This window comes from Fulmarus glacialis, unplaced genomic scaffold (assembly GCF_000690835.1).
Source record: "Fulmarus glacialis isolate BGI_N327 unplaced genomic scaffold, ASM69083v1 scaffold51563, whole genome shotgun sequence".
Lineage (NCBI taxonomy): Eukaryota > Metazoa > Chordata > Aves > Procellariiformes > Procellariidae > Fulmarus > Fulmarus glacialis.
In genome coordinates, this window is record NW_009204634.1 from 1 (window position 1) to 12,113 (window position 12,113).

Genomic DNA, 12,113 nt, shown 5'->3' on the forward strand with positions numbered 1-12,113 from the left:
GATTCTATGATTGTATGATTCTATGATCTGAGGAACACTCTGATCCAAGCTCTAACCCCATTTTCCACTGACTTCTACTCTTCTGTCTCCCACATCTCCCTACTTACCCATCCCTTTGTTCCTGTAAATTCCTATCACTTTTAGCACTGACAGAGTACTCTGATAAGTTGCTGCAGGTCCCCACCTATTATCCTACCTATTTAGATTGGGAATCACTCTATTAAAACAGTGATAGAGCTCCTAGCAGAGTTTTTCCCATACTGTTGTAATGCAAAAAATGACACTTGTCTCATTCACTAAATCCAGAAGAGTAGAAGTCCAACAGACGAATGTGTGTCAATGGTAGTGAATCACTAAGTGAGCCATTGGCTGGTTCATGTTTAATAAAGCTTCCTGCTTTATTCTACCCATAGTGAGAAGCAGAAATCATTGACATTTGAAACATAACTTTTTTTCAGGTCAAAAGCAAGGAAAAGAACCAAACAAAATCAATTTTCCTCTTCTGTCTTCAACTTTTCCTTAATCCCTGAGGCAACAATGGCAAAAAACAGCTCAGGGAAGAAGGTGCGAATGTAAACTGCTGCTCTGGGGACAGGGTTGGCCATAAGTACCTCCTGCTTCTTACTGCTCACTGTGCGCAAGACTTCCTCTGCCACCTCCACTGGGTGCACACCATATGCCACCTTTCTGAAAAAGACTAAATCAAACAGAGAGGAGTGAGAGCTACAGACAGATAGACAGCCAGACATATCTGAGGGAATGGTGGTGAAAAGATACACAGCTAGTGCATCAGTCAAATTAGTTAAATTCCTATGCACTTTCAATCTCTTACCCCTTCCCTTCCCCTCATCAGTATGTCCCTAAGATCTTTTTACAATTTTGAAGTAAAATCCCCACAGTCCTTAAGAGAAGGAGCAACTTGAGTGCAGTGGAACTCTCCCTTGGGACCTTTCATGCTCTGCTCTACCTCCATTCCCCATGCCCTGGTGTATTTCTTTTCTCACATAATGTTGTCTCTTTCCATGTTCCTTCTCTTTTCACCAGGCTCATCTGATCTCTCCAATCTCTCTTTTCTTTTGCTCCCCTAACCTGTTCATTCTTTCTGTCATTTCCATTCTTTTTCCTATGCTCCATTCTTCTCCTCGGGAAACGCCTCCATACTGCTATATGGGCCTCATATACTGTCACTCTTGATGTATCGAACCTTACATTTCCAAATAGATGCCTCCCAGTTGCCAGGTGCTGGTTGGCGATGGTATGAACAGATGAAGGTTGGATTCACAGTGCTGACAGAAATATCAAATTCTTCCATTTCAGCTCTAAGACAATCAAAAAAGCCTACAGCAGCGTGCTTAGAAGCAGCATCTAAAGAAGGAAAAAAACCCACATATGCATGTTTGGATATATGAATGCATGGATATGGATGTACCACAGAGCTCTATAAAACATGAATGTTTGGAAAATTGGGCATGGAATGATTAGCCAAAAGGCAAAAGAACACTGCATTATTTCACCCAGTGAAATTATCATATGACATATTTAAAACAAGCAAAAGAAAACTATTTGTACAGGACAATTATGCATGAAGTATGTAGTCAGTCTCCCTATACATGTCAAAGATCATGTGTCTGGATTTCCCAATCAGAAATATTAAGTCCTAGTTAAGGAATAATATTTCTACTATCTCTACAGTTTAAAAATTTCTTTAGTGGATGGACAGCTGACCCTGAGATGAGTCTCCACACCGTCTGTTGCTGCAGTTTGTGACACGTCACTAAGATGCAGTGAAATACATGTCCATTTCTGGAATACAGGAGTACTAATGTTTTGTAAACTAATTAGGCCTTTGCCCTGCAGCAGCAATCCAAGATGCTTTTAATATCAAAGTTAATTTTAAAGTAACTGCACGTTAAGAATTTTTTTAACTGCTCTTAGTGCCTTTTTATTGAAAATGAAATTAAAGAAGGATGATAGTATGTGAACCTTGACCAAAAACCAGAACTATGTGTTAAGTGCAACAGAGCTGCAAAGCACTCATCCACTTTGTATTTGACTTGGTTTGCAGTGAAAATCAAGCTGTGCATAATATAACCTAAAAAATACAGGTGGGCTCCAGGAATGGAAAGAAGCTTCTCCATTCATTTATTTTGAAATTCCTTCTTCCGGCACCTTCATTTCATGCAACATAGATATCGATAGAGACATTGTAAAAACTGTCTCTGTTAGCTCTTCTGCTACTCGTGATTTTCTACACATACAATGTATCTTGACACAATCAGCTGTTTCTTAGATGGAAATGATTCCAGATGTCTTATCAATGTGTTGTTTCTTTTCTGAGCCTTTTTTGTAGTTCTTATACTTCTTTTGAGATGGGGGACCAGAATTGCACACAATATTCAAGATCTGGGCACTGCATCGATTTATACAAAGGCATGAAGACAGGATTTAATTTTTTTTCTCTACTGCTTTCCTTACAGTTTCTGTCACTGTACTTTGCTTTCATGGAACTATAAGTCACAATCCTGAGGTCTCGCGGACCTTTTAATTCAGAGCCCATCATCCACTCTGACCTCCTGTCACAGTTAAAAATGTCTGTTTACATCTATCCTATACTTTCTGTCCACTAACTTTGCATTATATTAATGCAAAGACCTTGCATCATAATTCAGGACAGCTTAGTTTCATTAGGAGCTTTGGATGAAAGACCTTCTTGAAAATTTTCTGGAAACCCAAGCAGACTACATCTCCTTTTAAACTCCCACACATAAATCCATTAAGTGCATGAGTATCCCTTTACAAAGTAGTAGCTAGTATCTACCAGTATGTTATATTTATACACTACTTCATTATTCATTATGGTTTCAACTAATATGCCCAGTACAGATGTTAGACATACAAGGTTGCTGTTTTCTGAATGTCTCCTAAGATCATAAAAAAAACTTGCTGTCACATTTGATACCTGCTTGTCCTCAAGTACCTTAGGCAGTAGTTATACTTCAAAGATAGTATTTTAACTATTTCTTCTTGAGTTCCACTCCTTTGAAAACTTTTCAGACAAATACTGTATTAATAGGTTACTGAATTATAATGCAAATTAACATTTTTAATAACCTATTATCAGTGCCATAGAATACTCACAATTTATGTATTAAAATGTACATTTTTGCTATGTATAACTTACAAGCTGCACGAAATGGGATTCCTATTTTTCCTTGGATACTATTAATTAGAACAATTTGGCCAGTTCTTCTTGAGATCATGTTGGGAAGAATGGCTGAAAAAAAAGAAATACAAGAAAGAGCCACATAAGTAAAAGAGCTCAATGTATTTATTGAAAATAAGTGACAGCTGAAGTGTAGATAGCACAACTTTGATGAAGATTGTCTCAATACTGCTGTCAAAAGTATCACAAAATCCAGTAGCTGGAAATTGAGTGTCTTCTAGACATCACTTGGATTCTGCATGCAGATTTGGGTGCAGTATTATCACATTTAATTGTCAGCCTGTCTGTATCCTTGCAAGGGATTTGAAAACAATTGTCTTTGCAACAAAGGCAGCAAGCACATAAATAAAGGAGTCACCATATGCAAAAGACAATAAGCAGACATTTTTAAAAATGTCTATCTTTCAAACACATGCTTATATATTTCCAAACCCAGGCACTCTGATTTTTATCTTCTTCACCTCGATTTCAGTCCATCGATTTTCACAGAATTGTTTTTTATTATAGTGAAGAAGGCAAAAATCAGTGCAAATGAAACAGTGTAATGCCAATGACTTGGATGTCAAGCTTTAAGTGGCAACAGCAAAACAGGAAAAAAAAATTAAAATACCTTTGGTTAATGTTATAGGTCCAAAATAGTTGGCATCCATTATCTTTTTATCAAGTTCCAATGAAATGCTCTGCACTGCTCCTTTCACCTTCATACTTGCATTGTTGATTAGTATATCCACACAGCCATAGCAATTCAGTATTTCCTTAGCTACATCTTGAATGCAGTTTATGTCTGAGATATCTAGAAGTATGAGCTTTGGTGCATATGTCTAATAAAGAAAAGACTTATTTCAAGGATACCTGTTATATAAAAATGTGTTTCTATTTACTTGTCTTGTAAATTAATTTACATTGATATCTGAAGAAAGTGCTTTTATCATTTTCACAAAAACTTTGAGTTGTTCTTTTAACCTACTCTAGAAAGAAGGTAGTTCAACAATGGGTATTCATAGACTCTGAAATTCAGATGAAGCAGAATGCCATAGGAAGTGTAAGCTGGAGTAGCTCTACCCTACTGAGTTTTGTCTCTGTTGTAATCAGTGGAGACAGATAATAGACACAGGGAGTGACTCCTACCACTCCAAGTTACAGTCTTTCTGTAAGCAGCCCTCTGGAGAACTTTGGTGACCACAGAGTCTAGGATATAGTGATTTGATATAGATATTTTACATATACATGGGGGGCAGTTGGAAGGTAGGAAATGGTTTGTTCAGCTATAGGTTATCCAAATAGGGTTTACATTTGTACAATTTCTGCAAAGATGTAGATTTTATCAGCTATGGGACAGAGGAAGGTACTCTGAGCATCTTCTCTTACTATATTACTACGACAATGTAATGCAGATCCCTTAGTCATACTTAATATATTTTTCCTAGTTGAGTCTGCGCAGACTAACATGAACACACTACTTTTATGGTTATTTATGCAGATGAATGAAGCTCACTGCAAAAAAAAAGGTCAAACACAAATATTTGTTGGTCTGGTGAGCAATGGCTGTAGAATTTGTGTGATGCCTTCAGAAACACCTGTGCCCTGATGTGAGTCAGCTATCTTTGTCACAGAAGGAAAGCTTTCCCATAAGCATCAAAGAAACATCTTCCAAAGAACTGGCAGCAGGGGCAGCCTTGCATGTCTACTTGCACAGTGACCCAGTCAGTGGTAACGAGGAAAGGGCACTCTTATTCATATGTCACCATGCCCTTCTAGCTGGGACTTCTCCCAAAGTAGTGGAGAAACTCAAAATTAACTCAATCTTTAGACCCATCTCCCACTCCTTGAGCACTCTCTGTGAAAAATGGATGATAGTTCCTGTGATTAAATGAAGCACTTTAGATCCTTTCCATCCGTATTAACAAATCCTTCTGCCCAGCATTTCTAGTTGGGTGGCTTGTTTAAAATGCAAGACCACTCAGTTGCTTTACAGTAATTGCCTTAAATTAGCTCAGGAGAGTGGGATTTCTGACTTATACTTCTGGCATCATTCTCTAAAGACCTTCAGAGGTGTTTCTCTCTCTCTCTTTCTCTCTCTCTCTGGATTGTGTTGGGTGTGTTACCTGGGTGACCAACATCACCGTCAACAGTTAATCACGTTTCAAGTACTTTGTTTTACTGGATTTAAAAGCACTTTGTGTATCTGAACAAGGTGTTTAACTCAAGCTATGAATTTTCAAAGCAGAGTGAGGAAATACTTACCATACTGGGGTCTGCCATGCTAATTAAAGCATCATACAAGGCTTCTAACTTTTCCCATGTCCTGCCACACAACACAAGCCTTGCTCCTCCTGTGTGAAACACCCGAGAACATTCTAGGAGAGGAATATGTACAAAAGAAATAATAACAATAATAACAATTTGATTTTGTTTATTTTGCTTGAAATGGGATGCTGTTTTTGCTAATGATGTTGAAACTATGCTTTAAAATCCATTGATTTTAAAAGAATGAATATATATGAGAAAAAAGAAAGCACTAAATGGCAATAATATATATGTGTGTAATAAAATAGAATTTAATGTAATGGTATAATGCACAGTTAATGGTACAGCACAATGGTACTCTTTAGTCATGGGATTTAATAAAAATTTAATTAAGAAAAGAACAATATGCCAGTTAATGGATGATGGGTTTGAGTTAGAAAAATTGTTCTGATTGTCTTTCTTCCTTAAGTCTCTCCACCTACAGACACACTTTCTATAAAGAAAAATATATACGAAAATACACGCTTAAGGCTGTTACAATACAAACTGCATCTTTTGCAAACCTTCGTGTCTACTGCAGTATAAAGAAGAAACCAACCAACCCGAGTAAATAGTAAAATGAGCTCTGTATGTTATCTTAATGAAACTCTTGGCAACATGAAATTAGTCTACAACTTTGAGGAAGAGCAATACAGAGAAACTTACTACCCACTGGCCCACAGATGGAGCACCAATGAGAGAGGTCTTTCTTCTACAGACCCTTCCCTCCATATGTAATCCATCCCAAGACCTGTATCTCCTGAGTATTAGACCTTCCCAGTAGTCAGCAGAGGCATCAGGGACCAGCTTTAGCTACCTCTTGTTCAGCTACATTCTCTGAAGCCTTCCTGAGAAGGCCACTGAGACGTTTCTTAGTATGCTGGGTTGGCACTGCTTTTTCTCCATATATGCAGGGATATTCTGAGCTAGGTGTTCACCCCAGTTTAAGACAGGATTCTGCTCCCTTTCTTATGCAAGTGAACTATGATTACGCTTTTCTGAAAGTGGGGGCTCACATAACAAGAGGAACTGGCAGTCAGTGTTACCCATCATCCCACCTCAGCACTGGCTACAAGGCTGCAACCAACTCATTAGTTTAGGTCTTCATGGGAGTATGTGATCAACTCAATCCAGATTATGAAATACCAGGCTGGAGTATCTTGACAGTGTGTGTCTAGTCTATTTTCTTCTCTCAGTGATGTTGAGGGAGAATATATTCCTCACTGTCTTGTCAGTTTGACCAAAGAAAGGCATTTAAAAACATGGAGCATAGGTATCTCATGGGTGCCTTTTAGGAATTCATTGTCAGTTGTATCCCTCTGGCTTTTATAGGCTGCTATAGGGTGTATGTTGTAGCTCAGCTGAACTGAAACTGTGGCTCTTAGTCCAGGAATCTGTCAAGGTTGTCCTCCTGACCAGGAAAAGTACACAGTTGCCTGCCTCTTGGAATAGATAATGTCTTGCAGATAGGCCTCAGGATGCGACTGATGATGTGCCCACTCTCTCTGCCCGAAACCAGAGATCTGGTTTGGGTGCAGCCAGACAATTAGCTGATAGTGGGTTATGTGTGCTAGTAGGATTGGAAATCAAGAGATATTTTTCCTCTCGTGTTTTTTTCCTGATTGGGTCTTCCAAAAAGCTCTCAGCCTCGGGCCCCTCATATTTGGTCCCTAAATCAAATCTGTATGACAGTTACATATTCAGCATGGGAAGAGCAGGAATATGGTCTTACAATTACTCTTATGCCTTTCCAGCCTGTTTGATTTGTCTTAGCTCCTATGGCCTTTGTTGAATGGGCAACAGTACAACTCTAGTGCTATAGCTGTCTGTCCTCCAAAAAGTATTTTCTTCAGATTTCAATACCCACAGGCAAATCCAGTTATGCTAATATGCCCATCTTAGATTTCTTAAATGCCCATGTTAGACTTAATATCTGTATGGAAACACTTCTGGATCCACTCTTCTATTTTTGTAAACCTGTGCAGCTGGAAACTTTTATTTATGTAATCTTTTTCATTATACACGACAGTAATTTTATGAATGTCTTTAATTTTCTTTTATCTAGCATAGAAAGATTTTTTATTTAAAGCCAAAAAGATTATTTGCCAGTACTAGGACAACTACACCAGTATTTTTCCTATAAACTTAACAGTTAGGGCAACCTTGTGAATAAAATGTGAGTACTGTGTGAACAGCAATAAAAGGGAAAAAGGGAAACCAATTATGTTCTCCTCTAGAACTATCCTGGACTTTTCTGAGTTATAGCAGTGAGAAGAAACAGGAATCAGGGTTAAATAACAACCATAAACCATTGCAAACATCTTCAATCATCATAGTTTTTGTTCCTCTTTTTTAACTTCGATGAATGTCGTCTTTAGTCCGGAAATTAAGGCATGTGGGAAAAGGAATTTGGCTGTTGCCTAAGAGCTCAAATATACAGCAGCTGGGCAGACAGCAGGTATTTTAAAACTCTGGATGAATGGCCAGGTATATGCATGAGTGAACTGCACAGTAAATTCTGCATGATTTGGAATCATTCAAGCCTGCAGGTAACTTCTCAGTATCACCCTATGGGATACTGACAACAGATATGTTTAGGGTAATAAAATAAAATTGCTTTGAGTTACCCCCTTTTTCATTTATGTGAAAAAGGGTGTGGGGTGGGGGGGAGGGAGGGAGCGGGGAGGTGATTGCCTTTGTAGCCTCAAGAGACCGGCAGCAGCTAGTCACAAAAAAACCCAAAAGGTGAAGAAAGGTTAATGAGGAAATTGAACTTAAGAATATCTTCCCCAGGGGTCATGCAGTGCTGGAGCAAGATACCTGGAGAAATGTTCGATAAATGTTCTTTATCCTTGGAGGTTTCCAAGATTTGGTTTGAAGCCACACACAACCAGATCTAGCACTGGTGATGTTCCTGCTCCAAGCAGGACTTCTGTCTAGAAACCTCCAGGCATCCTATGATTCTACAAGACACCCAATCTCAGCTGGAGAACTCTGAATAATGTGTCTCCAAACAAAACCACTGAAATATAACCAATCAGAGAAAACACATGCTAATATTGTCTTCAATTGAAACTGAAGTGTGTCAGGGAAAGGGGAAGACCAGCTGGGATGTGGAGGTCAGAATTATTTCATACCTTGTCCTAACAGGCTCTGATAAAGAGCACTCCTTGCCAGCATAATGTGTATTTCTGTTGCAGCTCTGTTCTGCTAAGGAATAATTCTGCAAGAGCATTCCCTTTCCCCATCTATTTTCTGTTTGAGAGTGCAAAGTTTCCAACATACAGAAGTCTTCATTGAAAATGCCAAAATGTAGCCTCAAGCTATGTTTGCTTTATCAGGCACCTTGTGTCTACTGCGCCTCCAGTGATGCCTAGAGCAGGATTGTACATAAGCAATGTATGACCCAGTACCGTGTAGGCATGAAATATGAACCAAGAAGAAGTATATGCTAAGTGGCTGACCACTCAAGCAATCAGCATGTGTAAATAGAGAAATTATCACATACCCTTTCCTTCTGTCCACGGAATGCACCATTACACATAGCCAGACAGCCCAGTTGGAGGTACTGCAGGATGTCAAGGGAAAAGGAGTAACATGGGTGATAGAGGGGGCAGAGATATGAACAGGGACAGAGGGGTGAGCACTGTTGTTTACAGGGAGCAGGAAATGTTGAAGTCTTTAAGGGCTGAAAAGGAACATGTAAAGAGTGAGGTGACACCTGTTTATCCAGATTTGCTGCTACCCTGCAGCGACAGCCTATGTAATAAGATCTCATAGTAGCAACATGCTAAAAATAGAATTTTCAATGTGCTTACAAAACCTCTCATTCTATTGAATTAAATAAATACAAAGCTCTGCAGTTCCTAAAAGTTTACCAGCAGTTCCTGTGGCTGAGGCTAAAAATGTACATTTAAAAATCATAGGATTTGCTTAAAAATATTTTTCTTCTGCTTCATCCAGGCAGTTAGGAATATATACAAGGTAATGTATGTGCATTTTATCACCTAGGGGGTGGTTCTCTGGCTGTTTCTGTTCTCTGACATTGAGAAGAAAAGAGACAACTCACCCTTCCCCAGTCCAGAGATGGCATCTGTGATCACCACCACCTTGTTTTGCACAGCTGACTTGGACAATAGCCACTTGACTGACTGGTAAATATAAATAATTCCACTGATTCCTAACAGAAGCAATGGTAGAGCAAGTACAGCAAGAATACCCATTTCTGTGGGAAACAAAAGACCATATTACAGTAACAGTAATCATAATATGCATTCATTATTTTTCAAACTATTCTTATCTAAAAAAGCAATGTTTTCATAGATAGAAAATCCAGTAATTAGCATGCCAAGGCTTGAAGCAGTGGGAAGCGTGTTTTCCAATCAATGGCTTAATATTATTATTTAATAAACAGGGTAATATTGTTTGTTTGTCTGTTTTCCTCATCATTGCATAGTCTAACCAAATCTGGATTCCTTTTATTTAAAATTACTCTATGTTGGCAAAAAACATAACAGAATTTTAGTACAAATATTGCCTTGAGGAAAAAGATAAGCTAAAATATAACACTGAATTTTTAATTATGTTGCTATTATAGGAAAACAAATAAAAAGCTTTTAATCCTAATTTCAGATAAAACACATAATAGAAGTGTTTTCTGTTCTAAAAGATAGAGAAAATAGAATCACTTACTATGGCTATGAAGACTCCACGTACAGATAAAACATTCTTTTGTATTTTTGTAAATTTTTGTATTACAGGTTTAGTTAAAGTCCTTCAGCAATTTCATAGAGCATTGCGTTTGTTGAGGCTGCTTGCCCTGAATGAGAATGGCTATGTATAGCCATGTAACAGAGATACTTTGAAAGTAAATATAGCATCTACAGTGTGAATCACATACCTGACCTATCTAGTCCAACAGGCTGGACAGTCATGTAAAAGCTCTTAGTACAATATCAGTTCAACTGTACAAAGAAACTTCCATCTTTCTGTCTTGCCTTCGATTGCAGTTGTTCATAGGACTGTCTCAATTTCTTGTCATTGGCCTTCAATTAGCCTTATACATAAAAACATTTGTATAAACTCCATGATAACAATAAGTCTTCAAAACCAAGCAAAAGGTACCACAAAGAAGTTGCAACTTGAAATAATGACTGTTCAGCAATATGAACGATGTATGTATGTGTCAGGAAAAGGTCTTTGAGCAAGCTGGCTTGGGAGCCAGTGCATGACACAGTGCTGCTGTGGGCAGCTGAGTGCTGGAACACAGACCAGGCTGGCGTACTGCGCTTCAAGGAAAGCAGGCTGCTTTCCACTCTTGGTATCTGCAAGGCAGATGTTCCTCTTTCCCAGCAATTTCAGGACCATATCAACCTTAGGCAGGTGATCTAACTTTTACATTTCCTGCAGAAAGACATTATCTGTTAACCTCACAATCACAGTTATGGGTTGCCCTTTGGGGTTCTAGGGAAAAGAATGGTTTACCATAAATCACTCCTGTTTTGCTGTTTCAAAAAATAGTATCACAGTCTTAAAATTGTAAGTTTTGACAACCAGATTCAGCACTCCTGTTCATGCTGTGTAACTGGTCATCTACATTCTATGTTTTAATTTTCATCTCCAGTGAGAGAATGACAAGTCTACAAATGATAGAGAGTGATTGATATTGGAGTGTTGTAACAAGGAACAAAGACTTCGTGGTTAGGTCTGCAGGTACCAGGACAGTGTTAGCTTTCAATGAGTGGGAAAGGACAGAAGGTTATTCAAGAAGGTGTAGTAGGGGACTTCTAGACATAGTTTGTAAACCTAACTTGCTCTGGAAGCTAATGACATTGGGAATCGAGATGCATATTCCTGCCTGTGAAAGCTGAAGTTGCCTGCCAAAGAACCCATGATTTAAGATTTCCAAACCAAAGAATTGTATAATGTGCCAATGTTTGAAACATTGTGTGCACTTCTAGCTAAAAAGGCTGAATGACAGATACGAATAAATACCTGTTTTCCAATGAAAAATGGTTGTGGTGTCCTGAAATTTACATCAGTTTCCACAGGAGAATGTAAAAACTTTAAGTCAAATGAGCTGAGAAGTCATGCCAAGCCACCTGCAGAAGCAGAGAGGAAATCTGATTCTCTATCACCCCTAAAGTCCCATCTATCTTTGCTTACTTTCAAAGCATCAGCTTTATATAAACAGATATGCATTTCCCTATCAGTAAGTAAGCTGGTTTGTTCCTTTTATGGAACATGATGTGTTGTTCATTTAGTTTATTCAGGGTTCTGGAAATATTTTTCTGTAAAGGTGAAACATCAAAAAAAAGCACACACTAAAGATAGGGAATTTATAGGAGTTCCAAGTGATTTGTTTGCTTTGTTCCCAAATGAACCGGAGCAACGGTACAAGTAATGTAAGAGCAAGAATAGGAAAAAGTCAACTGAAAGAACCAGACAACCAACAATGTGTAGGATTGTAATGATAAAATGCTAACATGTCTATTAATAATAATGAAATACTGTAAAGGAAGACCTCCTGAGTCATCTTGAAAAATACAGACATACAGTGACTGCAATAACCAAAACACCCAAATCTTTCCAAACACACAAATCT

The 12,113-nt window shown here is 38.3% G+C and overlaps 1 protein-coding gene across 1 annotated transcript; it reads right to left on the reverse strand.

Moving 5' to 3' along the window:
- Positions 1-387: 387 nt before the first annotated feature.
- On the reverse strand, positions 388-9,734 carry DHRS7C (dehydrogenase/reductase (SDR family) member 7C). The gene is made up of 6 exons (XM_009575045.1): positions 9,579-9,734; positions 5,468-5,580; positions 3,834-4,044; positions 3,182-3,274; positions 1,210-1,365; positions 388-697 (listed from the first exon to the last, which is right to left on the reverse strand). The coding sequence occupies exons 1-6, from the start codon at positions 9,730-9,732 to the stop codon at positions 489-491; spliced, it is 936 nt and encodes a 311-aa protein (XP_009573340.1). The 5' UTR covers positions 9,733-9,734; the 3' UTR covers positions 388-488.
- Positions 9,735-12,113: the final 2,379 nt, after the last annotated feature.

Excerpts from the sequence above, each read along its gene's own strand:
- DHRS7C (XM_009575045.1), bottom strand. The coding sequence starts at position 9,732 with ATGGGTATTCTTGCTGTACTTGCTCTACCATTGCTTCTGTTAGGAATC. Across the intron at positions 5,581-9,578 it reads CATCTCTGGACTGGGGAAGG|AATGTTCTCGGGTGTTTCAC; the intron begins GTGAGTTGTCTC and ends TTCCTCTCCTAG. Across the intron at positions 4,045-5,467 it reads GCATGGCAGACCCCAGTATG|ACATATGCACCAAAGCTCAT; the intron begins GTAAGTATTTCC and ends TTTCTTTATTAG.